At 37.6% G+C, this 22,681-nt stretch overlaps 1 protein-coding gene across 2 annotated transcripts in view; it reads right to left on the bottom strand.

Moving 5' to 3' along the window:
* Positions 1-8,138: 8,138 nt before the first annotated feature.
* LOC139746835 (transmembrane protein 104) overlaps positions 8,139-22,681 on the bottom strand; it is a 79,249-nt gene continuing 64,706 nt past the window's right edge. Inside the window, exons 9-12 of one of the 2 annotated variants that reach the window (XM_071658430.1) lie at positions 21,532-21,716; positions 20,077-20,235; positions 14,939-15,178; positions 8,139-10,046 (exon numbers count right to left, since the gene is read on the bottom strand). In XM_071658430.1, the coding sequence (XP_071514531.1) occupies positions 9,858-10,046; positions 14,939-15,178; positions 20,077-20,235; positions 21,532-21,716 (773 nt within the window). In that variant the 3' untranslated portion in view covers positions 8,139-9,857. The remainder of the gene's footprint in view (positions 10,047-14,938; positions 15,179-20,076; positions 20,236-21,531; positions 21,717-22,681) is intronic. The other variant, XM_071658431.1, reaches the window with a different exon arrangement.

The following is a 22,681-nucleotide window of genomic DNA, read 5'->3' as shown; positions in this document are numbered from 1 at the left end:
GCCACATAGTAATCATGTGACACAGCAGTTTGCCAAGTATTGCATGGTTTAACTAGTGGTGGAGGCACACATGCTGCCAGCTCTCAAGAACAAAAACCGAAGTAATACCTACTGAGGAGGGAAAGTGAACCAACATTACAGCATAGGGCAAGTGGATCAAGTATTTAAGTTAGCCTGGGAGAGATGATACGTAAGACCGCTTTTGACAACTCTGTCAAGTAAGGACACAGAGCTAAGACTATCCCAGACGTAAGAGTAGGACTCCATACAAGGACGGATCAATCTTTTATATAAATGGAGCAACTGTTTAGATGAAAAGAGAGTTCGACATTTTAATAGGACTGCCTGTTTCTTGAAGGCAGACTTGGCAACTTCCATACTGTGGGGTTTCCAAGATATAATACAACATTCATTAAGAGGTGGAATTACAGAATCATTAAAGGTAAGAAGAAATTTGAGAGGAATTTTTGATAAAGAAATGGGCAAAAACTGGGTCTTGGAGGCATTAAATTTAACCAGATTTCATCTATCCCATTGAGATATCCTGTCCATGTCTGAGTTTATTGAGGAAGTTGTATCAGGATGAGATGCAGGAGTGACAGAAGGATAAGCAGAATTGAAGGATATGGAGGAATGCAGAGTTCATTTGTCAACATATGAGTGTATCTGAATATATGTAGAAGAAAGGAAACTTTTGGTAAAACGGAGAGTACCAAGTATGCTCACTGAGTTAAGAAGTGGAATTACTGACCCAATGAATGAGAAAGGAAAGGTATGATGAAATTTTGAGAAACAGATGGCAGAAACTGAGTCTTGAATGCAAAAAATTAACTAGATTTTGTGTACCACATTAAGATATCCAAGTATGAGTCTCACAAGCAATTTGTGTGAAGACAAGATGCAGATTGAATGAGGGAAGAATGAGCAGAAATGAAGAAGGTGGAATAATGCAGTGTTGAGTTGTCAATAAATGAGGGCTTTTATTATTTGTAAAAGAAAGTAAATTGTTAACAAAAATGAAAAAGATGTGGAGACAGGACAGAACCTTGTAGGACACCACTGTTGATGGAGAAAGGGAAAAAGGCTGATCCATCAACAACTACAGGGATAGATTGGCCAGAGTGGAAGCTAGATATGTGGAAGCAGAGTAAGGGAGAGCTTGGACTGTGATGTAACACCCAGTCAAGAGCATTGGATACATCAAGCACAACTGCAAAGTACACCCCAAAATCTCTCAGGGATGATAAGACATGAGTAAAACAGGAAACAATATCAACAGCAGATGTTGCCTTACAGAAGCCATACTGGTGATCTGAGAGAAGACTGCAAGATTCAAGATGTCTAAGGATATGGGAGTTGAGGAGAAATTCAGACTTTGGAAATGATAGATGTCAAAGCAACAAAATGTAAGAATGGTCACCCTTCTTATGCATGGAATGTACCAACTCATGCTTCCAAAAATAAGGAAAAGTTCTGTTTTTTGAACAGAGATGGAACAGATGAGCAGGCACAGGTACAAGTTCAATGGCACATCTTTTCATTATATGTCGATGGATGCCATCAGAACCTTAGCCTTGCTTGTGTCCAGAGAAAGCAGAACTTTTTGCAAAGTTTGAAAAGAGATTCCACAGAGAGGCATAGGATTAGTAAGAGGAGCATCAGGGGATGAAGGAATGTTACAGTCATCAAAGACAGAAAGACAGCTATAATACTGTAAAATGGAAAGGTAGAGTGACAGCTGTTGTTAGTGATATCCACAGCTAAAGAATAAAAAGACCTATCAATGGATGAAGGGTAGACATTTTCACACTTCCTTTGAATAAATGAACTTTTTGCCACCTGGATAACAAGTTTACTGTGATTAAAGGCAGTGATAAATGGTGAATGGAAGTCAGAGGAAGGAGAAATTTTCCAAGCCCAATATACCTGATCCCTTGCCTGAATGGCTTAAGAACTAGTTGACACAAGGATTGGAAGAAGAGGTTGTTTTGGACAAAGAGGGGATAGGTGCTTCCATGCCCGCACTAATGGCAAAAATGTCAAAGTTTCAAAATCAAATAGCTTTTGGTGATGAGAGTCCACATATGTCAGGTGTCTTTCAGAAAACTCTTAATATTAACTGCCAACCTATAACCATATAACATTAAAATATTAGTCTCATGGTGACATCCCCATTTAAACTGTTCATAGTAGCAACTTCGATATTTTCTATTGAAGTGAAACTGAAACATCTTTGTCATGTAATAAATACTGGATATCTTAGTAAGCTGTGGAAGAACACCCATGGACACGGAAAATCATGACATAATCTTGATTCTTCTTTCTTTCCACAATCATTAATGAAAATGTTGCTTTTCATCTTCCAAACAATAGCACACTTGACATTCTCCTTGTAGGAATCATAAGTTTTAACATCTGTTTGTACCTCTTAACCGAGTTCTACAGACAGTCTTCTTTTTCACCTCCCCTCCTTTTATTTCACATAATCCCTGGTCTTGATTAGGATTAACGTCTATGACTGGAAGTTTCAACACGAGAAAAATCATGTGTACGTGTAGGAAGAGAGGAAAGTGATTGGTTCTCAGTCAATGTAGGTTTGCGGCAGGGGTGTGTGATGTCTCCATGGTTGTTTAATTTGTTTATGGATGGGGTTGTTAGGGAGGTGAATGCAAGAGCTTTGGAAAGAGGGGCAAGTATGCAGTCTGTTTTGGATGTGAGAGCTTGGGAAGTGAGTCAGTTGTTGTTCGCTGATGATACAGCTCTGTTGGCTGATTCGTGTGAGAAACTGCAGAAGCTGGTGACTGAATTTGGTAAAGTGTGTGAAAAAAGAAAGCTGAGAGTAAACGTGAATAAGAGCAAGGTTATTAGGCACAGTAGGGTTGAGGGACAAGTCAACTGGGAGGTAAGTCTGAATGGAGAAAAACTGAAGGAAGTGAAGTGTTTTAGATATCTGGGAGTGGATTTGGCAGCGGATGGAACCATGGAAGCGGAAGTGAATCATAGGGTGGGGGAGGGGGCGAAAGTTCTGGGTGCGTTGAAGAATGTGTGGATGTTGAGAACATTATCTTGGAAAGCAAAAATGGGTATGTTTGAAGGAATGGTGGTTCCAACAATGTTATATGGTTGTGAGGCATGGGCTATAGATAGAGTTCTGCGGTGGAGGGTGGATGTGCTGGAAATGAGATGTTTGAGGGCAATATGTGGTGTGAGGTGGTTTGATCGAGTAAGTAATAACAGGGTAAGAGAGATGTGTAGTAATAATAATAAAAAGTGTGGTTGAGAGAGCAGAAGAGGGTGTTTTGAAATGGTTTGGTCACATGGAGAGAATGAGTGAGGAAAGATTGACCAAGTGGATATATGTGTAAGAGGTGGAGGGAATGAGATGAAGTGGGAGACCAAATTGGAGGTGGAAAGATGGAGTGAAAAAGATTTTGAGTGATCGGGGCCTGAACATGCAGGAGAGTGAAAGGCGGGCAAGGAATAGAGTGAATTGGATCGATGTGGTATACCGGGGTTAACGTGCTGTCAGTGGATTGAATCAGGGCTTGTGAAGCGTCCGGGGTAAACCATGGAAAGTTGTGTGGGGCCTAGATGTGGAAAGGGAGCTGTGGTTTCGGGCATTATTGCATGGCAGCTAGAGACTGAGTGTGAACAAATGGGGCCTTTGTTGTCTTTTCCTAGCGCTACCTCGCACACATGAGGGGGGGATGGGGATGGTATTCCATGTGTGGTGAGGTGGCGATGGGAATGAATAAAGGCAGACAGTGAGAACTGTATGCATGGGTATATATGTATGTGTGTGTGTGTGTATATATATGTGTACATTGAGATGTATAGGTATGTATATTTGCGTGTGTGGACGTGTATGTATATACATGTGTATGGGGGTGGGTTGGGCCATTTCTTTCGTCTGTTTCCTTGCGCTACCTCGCAAATGCGGGAGACAGCGACAAAGCAAAATAATAATAAAAATATATATATATATATATATATACATTTTCTACAATGGACTGAACTAGGGTATATGAAGTGCCTGGGGTAAACTATGGAAAGGTCTTTGGGCCTGGTTGTGGAAAAAGAGCTGTGATTTCAAGGCATTACAAATGACAGCTAGAGAATAGATAAGAGCTGATGTGGCCTTTGATTGTTTCTTGTGCTACCTAGCTGGAGCTAATAACCTTGTTTTTATTCACATTTACTCTCTACTTTCTTTCACACACACTTCCAAACTCAGACACATACTTTTGCAGTTTCTCACCTGAATCTGCCAACAATGCTGCATCATCAGCAAACAACTGACTCACTTGCCAGGTTCCCCTCATCCCTACAGAATGCACACTCATCCCTCTTTCTAAGATCCTTATGTTTACCTCTCTCACAACCCCATCCATAAACAAATTAAATAGCCATAGTGACACTGTATACTCCTGCTGCAGACCCACCTTCACCTGTAACCAGTCATCCTCCCCTCGACCTACTTACACACACACACACACACACACACAACCTTATTTTCTTGATAAAAACTCAATGTTTCTAATAGCTTCCCTTCCACACCATTTATTCCAAACATCTACCATAGACCACCTCTATCAACCCTATCAAGTATTTCTCAGACATACTTTAAAGCAAACACCTGATCACTATATCTTTCACCACTCCACAAACCACATTGTTCTTCCCTAGTTTGATGATCTATACATGCCATCACTCTTCCATACATCTTTATTGGCACACTCAACAAAGTCATAACTTTCTAATTTGACCACTCACCTATGTTTCTCTTGCCTTTATATAGTGGCACTATATATGCATTCTGTCAATCCTCAGGTACCTCACCATAATCCATATTTACATTGAAAATACTAACTAATCAGTCAACAAAAGTTACCTCATATGTTAAGAAATTCAACTGCAGTACAATCCACACCAGATGCCTTGACACATTTCGTCTTACACAAGGGTGAAGAATGAAAGAATGCAAGCTAATCTAGATTGTGTGGAAAGGTGGAGGAGAGGACTAAGATAGTGGGGAGTTAGTATAATGCAAAATATATGTTAATACAAGGATATTTTTAGCATGTTTTCCTATAGGGTATGTTCTTGTACACAAGGAATGGCATAATAGATATCACTTGAGTTATGATACAAGATTACTCTTGGTATGTACCAGGATTAATCCTCTCTGCTTATACATATGTTTAGGGATCAGTGTTATCTAACTAATTTTCTATTGGATACACAAATGAAAATCTTCCACAAGTATATGGATTTCCACATTTTTTTGCCACCACAAATGTTGTCTACATGAATTAAACAAATAAGGAGAAAAATGGTGGAGGGCTGTCTTCTACAACATCGTGAAGATTTCTTTATATTTTGTTTACATGTTAATTAACAGCAATTCTTGTTTCCAATTTCTCTCACCAAAAATAAAGCATTTCAGTATGAGTAGGAAAAATGTTCAATGTTTTATAGCAAAAGAGGAAGTCTGCATTTCAAGTTTCTTTCAAAGGCTGGCAAGAACTCTGTCTTCAACACTCTTGTGACTCAACTTTTATATGTAAATAAGCCTATTGTAACACGGTAAGCTTTTTACTAAACAAAATTACTTCTAGATCTTAACATTACATCTAATGTTATGCTGCATGTTACCCTAATGTTTGTAGATTGGACTAATTTAGATATGTCCTGTCTTTTACAAATCGAATATTATGGTAAACTCTAAAAAAGACAAATAAAAATAGATGGCATTTTCAGTATCTAAAATGAAGCATAAAAGATATATGAAGACTAACAAATTACCACTGAATGAAGAAATCATTAACTTTTTGTTCATACTTTTAAAGAATGCACATGTTTACTTTAATAACTTTGTGCTAAATATCATATTTTGACTAGGTACATAATATAATACAATGTTTACAAAGAAAAAATCAATGAGCTTCATCCCTTCATTCCCTAATAGGGGCCTTACTTCTCTATCCTTATAGGACCTGAACATCCCCCATACCCAGTCTATTCAAATTTCATCTTGTGCCTTGAATGCTTGATTATCAGTCATAACACCTGTTTACATAACTGGGTACAATATTTAATTATGGAACCCCTGCATAAAGCGTAAATTCAGGGCTAGCATATAATAAAGCCAGAAGTTACTAATGATCCTTCATGTGTAGAGCTTTAATACAGTTAATACTAAGATAGTGCTCGATTCTATTACACATCATAAAATGAAACTAATAGCAGGCATTTGTGGTATTGTTTAAATATTTCTATTCATACTGTCATGGTTAATATGAATACTGTTGCCATTTGTACATATTATATACAATATTTTGACAATATATTACATTCAAAAGTCTTGGGGAAAATCAAATTCATATCTTAACGAGCTATGATAAAAGAAGTCAACAAAATCACTACATAATATCACTTTAAGTGTTAATACTGTACATATGATACGGATGCATAAATGACATTAACATTATGTAAGCATGTCTCAGTAAAGCTTTGAATTCAACCTACAAAGAAAACTTGCTTTCATGAAAAGGAGACTTCAATGTCTTAAAAACCCATTGCCCCTCTGCTTAAAAGTCTGCCAGAAGTGCTAACCATGCTGTTGTCTTTGGTAAGACATACCATTCCCAGACAGGGAGGAAAAATGCAAAGACACTCCCACACCAAATTTTCAAAAGTGCCACAGATACTTGTCTGTTCACCAAACACATGACTGATGAAAATAACAGTATGAAGTCCCTTTGGGAATGAGATTTCCTAGTCAGAGAATATGGCATCTGCACCACAGTAGGTTTTCCCTGCATGCCAATCAGCACAATTTGTACAATTCCAATATCATCCATTTAACATAAAGAAGTTTGAAGAGAATTTTCAACTGTCAAGCTCAAAATAACCAACAAATGTGTAGAAATAGAATCTTATCATATTAACTCTGCATCATCAAACTTTTTTGGAAACACCTTAATACATGTATATTACTTGAAAAACCTACTCAACATTAATAATCAGACTTAAGTGTAACAACAAATGAGAATCTTTTCACTGATGTCATGGTTGGAGAAAGGCTTGGTGCAGGTGATCAAAAACAAATCACTTTTGATGCAGCTTAAAAAAAATATATGATCTTAAAAAAATGCCAGGATTTTGATCTACCACTTGCTTTTCATAGGATAAGCTGGGATGGCTTTGTAAATGATATGGATATAGCTAGGAAAAATTGAGAAATATATTCAAAGTAGGAGCAACATGTACCAATGCATACTACACACCAAGAGTCATTTTTTAGAAGTCAGCAAAAATAGTGGAACATAAATAAGGATTTGCTTGCTCTCAATGGTAGCTGTCTCTTCTTTTTGCTTCACCCACAGGTGGACTACTGGCATTCTGTCCACAAACATACAATCTCTCCTTGTGAAACACAACACTTGACATCACTAAACTCACTCAGCTCATTCTACCTTTGGCAAAATGTTAGGAGCATTAGATAGAAGTAGTAGTTAGGAACATTTAGGCTGAAGCATTAGGTAGAAACATTAAGTAATAGCAAGGAACATTAGGGTGGAGCAATAGGTAGATGTAGTCAGTAGGAACATTAGGTAGGAACCTCTGCAAACACTGTGGTGAAGTTGCTCTCTGCAGTGGCAATAGAGCTCACTAGTTATGGAGACCCTATTGCCATGGCAGCTTCCTTGAGGGAGTTCCAGTTGGAAACAGGAGTCAGAGATACAGACAGATAGAAAAATCAGAGAACAATAACCAACATGATAGATTAAATTATACAAACACTTTTGCACTCGAGGGGGGGGACCTCCCACTACTTCCAAAGTAAGGTAAATGAGGCACATACTGCGCAGCATAGTCAACAACATGTAAATGTTTATGATAATTATACTGCAAATATGTGATAATGAAATTGGTTTTAAATTTTGTTATTGGCATTTGTTTGCCATCAATCGTTCTATAATACTTTATACACCAAATAGAAATCTCAAATCAGCATCACCATTACAGCCAGTTTGTTGAGATACAGGCTATTCCTCACATGTAAATGTTTACCATTAATCTGAACTTGAGATGCTGTTACTGGTCTTTAATTTTTTCCAGTTTTTCTTAAAATATTTTTCTGTAATTCTGTATACATTGAACAGTAATCTTTTATCATCACCATTATACTGAGTCCATAGAAATGTATCCTACTTCAAATGCATACATACTCATGATAATCATTAAAGTCTAATGTTATTTTAGGTCTAACTTTTTTTCACATGCACTTGTTCATAAATGATTGCTCTGCAGTATCATGTACATCAAATAGTAAATCTTATAACACCATATAAAATGGGTTTGTTGAGATGAATGCCACTGCTAACACATGAATGTTTATAATCATCAATTTGAGGTGTCATTTTTGGTCTTACATTGTTAATTTATGCACCCGTTTGTAAATATTTGCTCTATAATATCATATACACCAGCCAGTAAATCTGAAAATGAATCCCTTACACTGAGTCACCATTAAAGTGAGTTTGTTGAGATTTTGCTGATTTTGGTCTAACAATACCAGTTTCCCATGCAATTGTATACAATAATTATCAATCAGTGACTTTGTTTTTGGCCTTACATTATTTTCTCTACAAGAATTTGTTTGCAAATAGCAAGCAAGTATGAGGAATGAATGTATACTTTTCCCCTAAAATTCTGATTTGCTCTCCTGTTATTTATGTATTTCATCCCAATAACACTTCCATCTAAGACTTTATATTCAGCTTTTTTTTTGCCCTCCATTCACTGTTATTTTCTGGCTGAATTATATGTGAAGATTTTAATACTGGTCAAAATCATGAAAAAATGCAAAGTACTGAGGACTTAAAAAAAACTGCAAAGAGACCAACACAAAACAGAGCAGTGGCCAGACCAATGGGTACTGAAATTTAACCCAGAAAACAAAAACTGGAAAGAAGTTAAACATTCAAAAAAATTAATAACATCCTAAGTCAAACAAATTACAAGAATCATCTTGTGAAAACTGATATCTAGCTTAACTTGTCATCAGAGCATTATGTTAGAAGGGTAGGGAGGAAGACAAGCTTATTTTGCTTGATTTCAAAATTCATTAGAATACTGATCTCAGTGGAAAAGTCACACAGGAACTATACCAAATTTCAATGGAATGAGTTATACAGATAGGAAAGAAGGGGAGACATGAAGGATAACTGGATCATGAAGAACATTAATACATAACAGTTCTTTGGAGACAGAAGAGAATCCAAAATAATGGGAGATAATTGGAAATCAGGCAGAAAAAGTGGAAAGAGGGACACGATGAAGCAAAAGACTTTCAAACACATGGAATACGCTAAATGAGGAGGTAGCAAGTACCACTGGAAAATTCAAAAACCTGTTATAATAGTATAGCAAGGAAGGAAGATATGGATCCCTATGAGTGTAAAGCTTCCTTCCCATACACACAAACAGGTGACAACACAAACAACCACACAAACACAAATTTGAAAAAAAAAAATCTTCACTTTACCAGCCTTATTTCTCAAAGAAATATGTTTCTTACATATTTTATGTACTATTACTTGTTGCTTGTTGAGGTCACTTGTATTAAGGTATTTCAAGTTAACTTGCAGAGTAATAATGTTTCATAGCATACTTGATACAAATCATTGGATACATGAGCATCAGTAGTAACTTGTTTCCTTATAGCTTACCTTGTATCATATTTATAATACATCAACCACTTGAGTATGTGTATAAAATATAATTCTAATTATAAAAATCTAAACTATCATTGTTAATGTAATTATTATCATTTTAAAAAATATCAACAACTATTTCTCTCTATGCTCCTCAATTAAGTAAATTGTGACAAATGCCTGACACAATGCAGCCCACACACAAATCATGATGAGCCAAGCAGGGTGTTGCAGTGGTGAAGAAAATGGGTTCTTCACTCCCATGCCAATATGTTGCAGTGTCATCTTGCGAGAATAGTAGACCAAGGTGGCTGGCACAACATACTAGAAGAAATGACAAAAGGAGAGCACTTAAGATTCTTCTTAAAATATATGATATAAAGAAATGTTTACATCAAACTCCTCCTCCCATTAATGGTTCACCTAACCATATGCAAGACTCATCTGCTCTAAAAATTCATTTACAGCAACTCATACTGCTCTTAAAATTCATTTACACCATCTCATCCTGAAGTATTAAAAAAATTGATTTTCATTTATCTTACATAAGTAGATGTGATGACAGCTGCTGCTACTTAGTTTCTGTCACCTTAACTTAGGGGAATTACGTGACCATATTCACACGACTTTTCCAGTGTACTAATTTCCAGTGTACTCATGTACTAACTTTCTGTTTTAACAAAACTCTTTTGCTGGGATTATGAATGTTGCAGTATGATCTCTGACAATGCGATTTGCTAGCAAACCATCTGTTCAAACTTAAACTTCTTTTTTGGGGGGGAGAAGGGGATACTGTTGCTCTCATATTCTTTCAATACTTGCCCACCTCTCACCTGCATACTCTCATATAATGAACTTGCACCACCTTAGTTTTGGTCCTCTTCAATGTAGAGTCAGCAATAAAGCCTGCTTTCCCCAACAGTGTTAAAAAACAAAAAAAAATTTCAGACTAATGTTCTCCCATCTACCCTTCGCTGGCAGTCCTGCTTCTCTCGTTACTGTCATTCGGCAGATCATTTTTAAATGCATAACATAATACAAGAAATTTCTGTGATTATCTACTGAATACAGCTTTAAAATATGAACAGGAAAATGCATCATGTCACATTTGTTCTTGGATGATTGAATTTTTGAGCCATATAGTTGTGTTATGATAAAAAAGATCTTGAAGTTACTCTTATTGTTTTATAGGTGTGTTATTTTCAATATCAATATCATAATTCATGGGAAAAAGAGACAAGGTTCAGATAACAGTTTCACTTTAATAAATGATATAAGCATGCCAATGTCATCATCATTCACCCTCTGAGGCATGGATGATACCAGCTCCTCTGTCGAGGTATGTCCAACCGGCTTTGTAGGCCTTCCCACTCCAACATCGCATTAGCTGTGCACCAGCTACAGCAGTTATTGTTGGACAAATTTTGGCCAATTTTTGTTTACAAAGGCTGCCTAGACATTTTCTATTGGGTTCAGGATTTCATTGGATGTGGCAACAGTGTAAATTCTGGGTGCAGCATGAACGAGTTTTTGACAACCCACAATGAGTAGACAGGATTATTGTCTTCAACCAGGTAGAAAGGTGTTCCTTTCAGGATTATCACTCTCACTGATGGTAGAAGACTTTCATCCAAAATGTTGGCATATTTCTCTCCTGTGAACTGACCGGGTCTGACATCTAGCAGCCCTCCAACACCTGCTGAATGAATCCAACTGAACATCATAACATTTAATCTGTCACTTCTGTGGGTTCCACAACATACTCTGAGTGAAAGAGTGATGGAGTGAAGCTGTAAACTAGCTTACCTGGTATCATTTTGGTGCCAAACTTGATTCATCTTCCCTTTGTCTGTGCTGCACATCTTCTAGTCAAAGAAAATAACAATTTCCCAAAAGTCTCCTGGCTTGTCCACATATTTCGGAGCATAATCCATTCACTTTTCCATTTGCCCTTCTTTCAACTTGGATTTCTTTGCTGAAATACAGCTATGGAGATCTACTGTATGCATTCTGCTTCAGATGGGTTGGGTGTGCAACAGATTCCCTGGTAGTTCCTGATGGTGGCAGCAGCAAAAGGAGCAATGGTGATTATAGCTACTTGTGATCCTGCTCACGCATTGTGCAGCGAGGTCAACTGCTCTGAGGCTGACTGTAGATGCTGCCCACTTCTTCAAAATGCCTAATCCATAAGCCTACAGTAAGCCTTAAATCATCAAGGTGCTTTGACACCTGAGGCCTTGATTGCAAAGAGCAGTAACTGATGTGTGTGTGCTTGGCAAGTTTCTGTGTAATAATGACACTATCTTGAAAGGAAATGTTGAGGTTGATTCTGATTGTCACAGCAATGTTTCAAAAGGAAGAGCATATCCAAAGAAAAATGACAAAAACATTCTAACCTAAATACCTGTATTTTCTTACCAAGTAAATCAATTGTGTATAGTATATTTCATTCATCATTCATTTTTTTCTTTGTGGCTACTGAGATGGATTGTGGTATATGTTTTGAATTCCAGCAGTTTGATTCCATACAGCTGAAGCATGATGAACAAGGAAAGAATATCTATAACAGTGACAAGAAATAAACCTTGTAATCACCCCAGTGTATTTCAAAGATATCTGATGCCTGTTCTGATTCACACATCTCATGATATTACAGATTTGTTCATTATTCATTAAATTTCTACTCATTTAAAACCAATTTCCTGAAGTTCAAACTTAAATAAGAAAATATGATGAAAAGTATATATCTAAGTTTCCTGTTTCATCAATGTTTATGATCCTTTACAAAATGGTCTTACATATAAAATTAGTGTAAATCAATGAGAAATTGGTAGATTTCAACAATCAAGAATATGAACATGACTAATACAGCAAGGTATTAGTGCTCATTTCAAAATGTACCTGACCCTGGGGGTAAAGCTCATTTCTTACTGATTGAACAACTCTTGTTTCTATTGTAATATTCATCATCACTCTGTGTCTATTCTTTCTTCATGTCAATGTTACTTTAATGGTTTTTCCTCGTAACCTACGAGTTTCTCACCTGCATATTTCACATTTCCTTTGAATTCACTACACTCCTCACTTCAAAACACCCCAGAATTGTACCCAAACAAAAGACAATCTTGTCCACCTGATTCTGTACCATATGTTCGATGTTTTATCCCTATCCATTCTTACCTTCTCTTGCTTTTAAATGTATTCATATTAAATTTCTCTTCTAGCTCACCATCATTAAATCTTATATATTTACTCCAATGCAGCAATTTTGTATAGATATAGACTATCTGAACTGATGAAGTCTATATGACTTCTTTGGGTTAAATTTGGAGCAAGGTAGAGATGCATTATTTCACCATACAATATTTTTAGTGTTGGTGTAGCGATGAGATAAGGGCACCTAGCTCTAGTAAAAGAGTCTTCATCAATGATGAAAAGGAGCAAAGTCACCCTCCCACTTAAATGGAAAATAAATTTCACTGTTTGTTGCCCCTTTACAACACTGTATTACTGCTACATTCTAACATCTAGTTTTCTAGATTACTCAATACACTGTTCACCTGGCACTAATTCAAAATAAGAATCAAAAGATGAGGTGAAAGTGTACTAATGCTAGTGTAAGTGTTTAGGCAAGCTCAGGGAGTCTTTAATACTCTCATTCTCACTATCACTCCTCTTTTTTTTTATTTAGCAAATTTATTGATTTTTTTACTACACTGCAGGCTCCAGCCATGGTCAAAAGACCAAATCAAGGCTGGGCCTTAATTGAAATATGGAGAGGTTAAAGAGAAGGAAAAAGAAGAGACAAAGGAAAGTAATTACTAATTTTAAAGGAAGTGAAAAGCCTGTCTTTTAGAAAGTGCCAGGTCATAGCTATCAGGAAAGACATAAAAGGGTAATCTTCCGAAGCTTCGAGGTGTATGGTAAGAAAACAGTTATCAAAATGGCCTCATCTGAGTCACTAATTCCATATAAGGGTATTTTACAATGCTGCAGGATTGTAACACTGTTGTGCTTTATGTCTTGACATCTTCAAAAAACAATGACCTGTAGAAAACTAAATATATAGACTTATTGCATGATAACACTGCTTAGGTGATAACTAGTTGGAAAGAACTTGTTTGGTGGCTTTGCTGCAAGCATGTGGAATTAAAATTTTACTGATTGTTTATACACAAGTCACCAGCAGAGAAATAATAAATTTCTTATAACTATGGGTCATCAGTAGTGACAGGTTTCAGCACCTATATAACAGCTATATTTTTTGTGTTAGTGACATTAGACAGCCAGCAATATATTCAAACTGAATCTTAGCATGATGCGGAACAGCCTTGATTCATGATTTGTGCTACATTCAGCATATCCTGGATGAGCATTACAAATTCACAAAAACTGTCAGTGCATTTGTCAGGATCTCTCTCACTTGGATTACCATGTGCTGCTTGTGGCCAGGTTGTAAACTGCTTAACAAACTGAATATTTCTCACTAAAATGTATAAAGCTTGAGCTAATAGGTGTAAAAGACTTATGTGTGCGACCCCACCTTGATTTCATACAAGCAATTAAGTATATAACCCCTCTGAAGCACTTGCATAAGTAAGCTCTCCACTACCCCCCCCCAAAAAAAAAAAAAAATTTCTTTAGCAACATTGTGAGTCAGTCTCCAATTGTAACTGCTCTGCTGACCAAGGAAATAAATAGGGCTCCTTAACGTGGTATTGCTGATTTTCTTATAATCTTTTTAAGAGAAAAGCAATTTTTTCTTAACATGCAATATGGCACTTCATATGGAAAGGGAGCTGTGGTTTCGGGCATTATTGCATGACAGCTAGAGACTGAGTATGAACGAATGGGGCCTTTGTTGTCTTTTCCTAGCGCTACCTCGCACACATGAGGGGGGAGGGGGATGGTATTCCATGTGTGGTGAGGTGGTGATGGGAATGAATAAAGGCAGACAGTGTGAATTGTGTGCATGGGTATATATGTATGTGTCTGTATGTGTATATATATGTGTACATTGAGATGTATAGGCATGTATATTTGCGTGTGTGGACGTGTATGTATATACATGTGTATGGGGGTGGGTTGGGCCATTTCTTTCGTCTGTGTCCTTGCGCTACCTCGCAAATGCGGGAGACAGCGACAAAGCAAAATAAATAAAATAAATAATGGCACTACAAGTCAGTTATAGAATCATAAGATAATCCATGACTTACCTGTATAAATGAGCCTGCATAGGCACCAGTAATGCCAACTAAGATCTCCACATCCGATGTAATGAGACCTACTAAGGTAGGAGGGATAATGGCTAGGAGTGGAAAAAGGCAGCGTGTTGTGAAGAAAGAATATCGACGGCTTTCACGTAGGCACAATCCCTTTAGGTTATTACGCAGTGTAATTGCAATGATTGGAAAGTTTGTGCTCAAGGTGAACACAGGGAACATCAGTAGAAACACCTGGAAATTGAAGAGATAAAACATAATATTACCCTTTCAGTTTACACTGCATTTATACAAGTTGACATCCATGAATACATAACACTGAAAGGTCATCAAAAAGGAAATTAACTGATTTTAAGAACCTTTTGATTAAGCTTCCATGCAAATTACAGAGGAAAGAATGTTGCTCCAGCAGCTGACTTGGGCAGGTGGGTGACATTATGGACTGTTGCAGTCACAGACTGACTTGGGGGGGACCATGTGAATGAGGAAATAGTTGACCCTATGGGAGAGAAGTAATCAAAATGGCGGGGGCTTTGTACCTACCATAAGATCCCATGTAGTGATGCTTTAAGAAGTGGCATCTCAAACTTACAAAAGTTGAGAATTATGGCACAAGCTCATATAACGACTTGTGAGACGTTGTAGCTAAAGACCTGAAACTACGTTTTCAATGCATTAAGCATTCTTCTTTCTTCAATTATAATATATTTCTGGATAATCAAAGCTATTTCTAAATGCATCATGCATTTCACAATAATGTCACAGTAAAATGATTTTCCATTTGCATCCAACCCATTGGCAAAATGCATTTCAGGTTGCATCACTCCCAGCAGTTTTCAGTTTGCACACAAAAACACCTCTCCATGAAGAATGTTCTTGTCATGGTTTGTCCTACCTCCAAAATAAATGTAGCCATTCAAGTGTGTCTACCAAGAATAATAAAAGTGATCAGAGGAGCACAGGATGTAAGGCAATCACACTAGATGTGAAGTTACAAGTATGTAAAAGGTTTGATTACAGCCAGAAACACATGGCTATTGCTAAGTCTATGGAGCTTAATCATTGAACTGTAGCCTATCACTTTAGTTCAACAAGGACTAAAAGTGTAACTGAAAAAAAGATAAGGATAAGGTAGAGATACTTGAATGGTTGACTGAGAAGCTCTGGTAAGCTGAGAGTGAAGCATTAAAACAGATGCTACAGATTGTGCAAAACAGTAAGGACATAATGAGCAAAAAAAGGGAATTATGGTGGAATAAGGATTTGAGGATATTAGCTGATGGAAACAAAAGCTTGGATAAGGTTAAACTCTACAGAGAACAGCGATAAATCAAGAGAAGAGTAAAATCACAGCCCTATATGGAATAAAAACAAAGATCTCAAACAGATAATAAAAGCATTTAAGAGAGACTGCATTTCCTCGTCTGTTTCCTTGTGCTACCTCGCTAAAGTGCGAGATGGTGGTTAAGTATAATAAATAATATCTATTTATTTTGCTTTGTCGCTGTCTCCCGCGTTAGCGAGGCAGCGCAAGGAAACAGACGAAAGAATGGCCCAACCCACCCACATACACATCCACACGCAAATATACATACCTATACATCTCAATGTACACATATATATACACACACAGACATATACATATATACACATGTACATAATTCATACTGTCTGCCTTTATCTATTCCCATCGCCACCTCGCCACACATGAAATAACAACCCCCTCCCCCTCATGTGTGTGAGGTAGCGCTAGGAAAAGACAACAAAGGCCACATTCGTTCACACTCAGTCTCTAGCTGTCATGTAATAATGCACCGAAACCACAGCTCCCTTTCCACATCCATGCCCCACAGAACTTTCCATGGTTTACCCCAGACGCGTCACATGCCCTAGTTCAATCCACTGACAGGACGTCGACCCCGGTATACCACATTGTTCCAATTCACTCTATTCCTTGCACGCCTTTCACCCTCCTGCATGTTCAGGCCCCAATCACTCAAAATCTTTTTCACTCCATCTTTCCATCTCCAATTTGGTCTACCACTTCTCCTCGTTCCCTCCACCTCTGACACATATATCCCCTTGGTCAATCTTTCCTCACTCATTCTCTCTATGTGACCAAACCATTTCAAAACACCCTCTTCTGCTCTCTCAACCACACTCTTTTTATTACCACACATCTCTCTTACCCTATTACTACTTACTCGATCAAACCACCTCCCACCACATATTGTCCTCAAACATCTCATTTCCAGCACATCCACCCTCCTCCACACAACTCTATCTATAGCCCACGCCTCAACCATATACCATTGGTGGAACCACTATTCCTTTAAACATACCCATTTTGGCTCGACATCCACACATTCTTCAACGCGCCCAAAACTTTCGCCCCCTCACCCACCCTATGATTCACTTCTGCTTCCATGGTTCCAACTGCTGCCAAATCCACTCCAAGATATCTAAAACGTTTTACTTCCTCCAGTTTTTCTCCATTTAAACTTACCTCCCAATTGACTTGTCCCTCAACCCTACTGTACCTAACAACCATGCTCTTATTCACATTTACTCTCTGCTTTCTTCTTTCACACACTTTACTAAACTCAGTCACCAGCTTCTGCAGTTTCTCACACAAATCAGCCACCAACGCTGTATCATCAGCGAATAACAACTGACTCACTTCCCAAGCTCTCTCATCCACAACAGGCAGCATACTTGCCCTCATTCCAAAACTCTTGCATTCACCTCCCTAACAACCCCATCCATAAACAAATTAAACAACCATGGAGACATCACGCACCCCTGCCGCAAACCAACATTCACTGAGAACCAATCACTTTCCTCTCTTTCTACACGTACACATGCCTTACATCCTCGATAAAAACTTTTCACTGCTTCTAACAACTTGCCTCCCACACCATATATTCTTAATACCTTCCACAGAACATCTCTATCAACTCTATCATATGCCTTCTCCAGATCCATAAATGCCACATGCAAATCCATTTGCTTTTCTAAGTACTTCTCACATACATTCTTCAAAGCAAACACCTGATCCACACATCCTCTACCACTTCTGAAACCACACTGCTCTTCCCCAATCTGATGCTCTGTACATGCCTTCACCCTCTTAATCAATACCCTCACATATAATTTCCCAGGAATACTCAACAAACTTATACCTCTGTAATTTGAGCATTCACTTTTATCCCCTTTGCCTTTGTACAATGGCACTATGTAAGCATTCCAACAATCCTCAGGTACCTCACCATGAGTCATACATACATTAAATAACCTTACCAACCAGTCAACAATACAGTCACCCCCTTATTAATTAAATTCCACTGCAATACCATCCAAACCCGCTGCCTTGCCGGCTTTCATCTTCTGCAAAGCTTTTACTACCTCTTCTCTGTTAACCAAATCATTCTCCCTAACCCTCTCACTTTGCACACCACCTCGACCAAAACTTCCTAAATCTGCCACTCTATCATCAAACACATTCAACAAAACTTCAAAATACTAACTCCATCTTCTCACATCACCACTACTTGTTATCACCTTCCCATTTGCCCCTTCACTGATGTTCCCATTTGTTCCCTTGTCTTACGTGCTTAATTTACCTCCTTCCAAAACATCTTTTTATTCTCCCTAAAATGTAATAATACTCTCTCACCCCAACTCTCATTTGTCCTCTTTTTCACCTCTTGCGCCTTTCTCTTGACCTCCTGCCTCTTTCTTTTATACATCTCCCATTTTATACATTTCCCTGCAAAAATTGTCCAAATGCCTCTCTCTTCTATTTCACTAATAATCTTACTTCTTCATCCCACCACTCACTACCCTTTCTGAGGTAAGACATGGATATTGTTGAAATATTATCAGAGTTTAGGCAAGTGCAGATTATATGTAAGAGGAAACCATTAAAATGGAGGTGAGAAAAACAGCTCTGCTCCAAAAGGTAGGGGTACAGTTGATACGGAAAGACAAGTGAAATAGTATTGATTAGACATGAAACCATAGTTGAAAGGATTTGAAAACTGTGTTTGGAAATATGGAAAAGTGGTTGTTTATTTGATGGCTGGATGATGGAAGTAATAGTTATGCTCTATAAAGTGGAGGGATAGAAGTGTTTGTCACAATTACAGAGAAATAAACTCTGTTAGCACACCTGGTAAGGTGGATGGTAAGGCTGTGATTGATCATGTTTAAAGGGCTATTCAAACTTTTATGGGCAAAAGATAAGGTGAAATATGGAGGAGAAAGGGCACAATATAGATTTCTGCACTTAGGCAGAGGGAGAAGAAAGAATGGAAAGTATTCAATGATGAACAGCAATGTGGTGGAGTGGGGGATATGAAAGATGTGGAACATACTCTACTATAAGCATACAAAACCTGTCATATTAATATATTGGTTGATGATGTGTATATGGGTGACACTTTATTCTTAAGAGATTATGAACCTGGCAAGGGTGAAAAATAATGGAAATCATATAACCATAGATAATATCTGAAAATGTAAGAGTACTAATGTGGTACAGTTATTTGAACATAATGGATGTGGAAAGCATGACTTAAGAAATATAAATAAATAGAAATATCTGCAAGGCCATCAGATATCATTACACAGGAAAACACAAGGTAAAACAAAAAAAATGGAAAATTAGTCAGTAAAACGTTCTAAGAGATATATCTCACAGGAATAAAAAAAAAGTTTCATACATATTCGCCATTTCCTGCATCAGTGAGGTAACGTTAAGAACAGAGGACTGAACCTCAGATGGAATATCCTCACTTGGCCCTCTTCTCTGTTCCTTCTTTTGGAAAACTGAAAACAAGAGGGGAGGATTTCCAGCACCCCACTCCCTCCCCTTTTAGTTACCTTCTACGACACACAGGAAATACGTGGGACGTATTCTTCTCCCCTATCCCCAGGGATAAGGAATAAACATATGTAAGCATCAACTCTGGAGAGCAGAAGCAGTTCTTCATGGCTTGCTTTCCCCTTAAAAAAGTCATACAGAATACAGAATGACTAAAAAAGAAATCCTTGAATAAAATAAACAATGAAGAATGAATTATACAAATTTCATTAAAGAACAAGAATGGTAAGATGATTTAAATCATTACCTGCAAACAGTAAACTATAACAGATGTTTCGCCACTCTTGCATCTGTCTGGCTGAAAGTTGAGGGTGTAGAGGTCATTGAGGTATGAAAAGGCAAAGATCCCAGTGAAGGCCAAGAGGTAGTAGAACATCAGGATAAGCAGGTAGTCAGCTGCTAATAGCTGTAATGGGAAAGCATAATTTCTTTGTCATAAATACATTAAAAAACAAGCCAAATCTAAGATCAAAATCACAACAGAGTACTTGTATATGGCTCTCAAAATATTAAGTATAATGCCAATCTTTCAACAGAATCATAGACTACACTCAAATATGTTCGTGAATGATGCTACAGACATGAAAGAAGTAAAGAATGATGAGGATTGCAGACACCTTACAAATTCCAAAACCATGCTCATGCATGGTTAATGAAATTCAATCCAAGCAGATGCACAGTAATAAAAACAACAAATTGAAAGGCCTTGATAGGAATGTCATTTATTAGGAAATACATATGCTGTGGGGATCTATGTAAGAGAACTTGAGAATTCACATTGTACCTGATCTGCTGTCAAAGTTCAGCCTTAAAAGTACTATGGAGGAGACAAAATGTCTGCTAGCAAATATTAGAATTTAAGTACATGGATAATGGAATGTAGGCAAATATTAAAATTCTAGTACATGGACAGTGAAATGTTTGGCTAACTATTCATCACATAATTCATGTCAAAACTACAGTATGATTCAATATCTGGTTGCTGAGCCTTAAGAACAAATAAATAATAGAGAAGGCCTACTGAAAGGCTGAATTACAGTAAATGGGCAGAGGACATAAGTTTGCACATCATGGAAGAGGAAAAGTAAGGCATATGTTGATAACCATCTTCAAGTTTCTTAACCAGTTTGATACTGATGGAACAGTGCTTTGATAGATGCAAAAGCTGAACAACCAGAGACTATAATATGAAACTAGGCAATTATCTTGATGGAAAAGAAAATGAAGAAGTACTCACTTCCAGAGTAAATGAAGAAGAGAATAAGCAAAAGATGAGGCCCTGAGTGCAGGGCATCCTCCTCATACTATGAAAGTAACTGTATGCACATACATTATAGTCACACACACAAGCCTTCTGTGTGTTTACAGGGTGAGTGACAATTCATATCTCCAGATTACAGAAACAACAAAGCATTTAACATGTTTTCTTGGGATGTTGATAATATGTCTTTCAGTACTCTTGAGCTTTTCTCTTATACTCTGATGCTAACCCAAAAGGGAGTGGTCACTCAAAAATATGGGTGCTTCCAAGCAAAATCTCTATAATCATATTTAGACATGAAACTTAAACAAAAATGGTATCTGGCTGAAGGGCACCATGCAATTGTCTTCACAATCAGATATGAAGAATGACATTTATTAGGATGGTCCAACACTCAAATACTGTGGAGGTGATATACATGACTGTTTTCTTAAAACTTACCTTTAATATTGATCTCTTTTCACTGATAGGAGTGATGAGTGCAGGTAAAGAGTGGTGACACATGAAACTGTAAACACACACTCCAAACAGCTGTGGCAATTTAGTAATATCTGCTGTTGGTGGATGACCATCACCCTTTTTCTCAGCTAAAAGCACAATAGCCCATGCGATCATGATGCCCATTGCTGAGGAATTGAAATTGTGTAACTGGTGGTTTTTCTGGGAAAGACTATTGTGAAGGGGTATTAGGAATACAAACAAAACATTACGAAATTTAAGGAGTGGTAATGGATATATCATGAGTTTAAAATTTCAAAATCATACTAAGAATTATCAAAACCAACACGCCATAACAGTGCACAAGTGATAAACTACATCTTGTCTCATTTAAAGGTAGCCATAAAATTTCCTAGAATTACTTGTATTTAGACATTAATCTAATCTGCTGAAAATGTGACCCCCAATCTGCCACCGACGAAACTGACAACAAAGAATGGTACTTCATACTTACCCACTTTTCCTGTTTTAGCGGACATAGTCTCCAGAACATACTAACAATGGACTCATTTGCACACATCCAGTCTATATCATGTTTTATGTACTGAAACCTGAAACTACCAACCCCAGCCAGGTCCTACAAACTATCTTATGGTTAACCTTAACTGCTTCATAAGCCTTGATTCATTACATTGCTCCAACACAAAACATGGCTCCAATTCATTCCATCCAATATATGCCTCTTCAGGGTTCAATATTTTATGATATCTTTAACTCCATCCTTCCATCTTCTCAGTCTTCCCTTAACCTTTGCTCCCTCCACTTCTGACTTGTAGATTCTCTCTCAGTCAATCTATGCTCATCCTCTCCATGTACTTAAACCATTTTAGTACAACCTTTTCAGCCCTTTTAATCACAGTGTGCTTACCATGTACCTGTCTGACAATATTGTTTCTTACACAGTCAATCCACTCCATGCATTTAACCTCCAGCAATTTCAACCTCTTCTTTTCTTTTTGGTTCAATGCCCACACAATGCGGTTAAGACTGCAGCGACCCACTGTCGTTCCACAAAGTGTCATCTCACTGATGATGCCTTGACTGAGTGGCAGTTGATGGAGTGTGACCTCACCTGACCTAATAATCCTCAGGG

This window comes from Panulirus ornatus, chromosome 66 (genome assembly GCF_036320965.1).
Source record: "Panulirus ornatus isolate Po-2019 chromosome 66, ASM3632096v1, whole genome shotgun sequence".
NCBI lineage: Eukaryota > Metazoa > Arthropoda > Malacostraca > Decapoda > Palinuridae > Panulirus > Panulirus ornatus.
The sequence above is the reverse complement of the archived record's forward strand: the minus strand, read 5'-3'. Positions and strand labels throughout refer to the sequence as shown.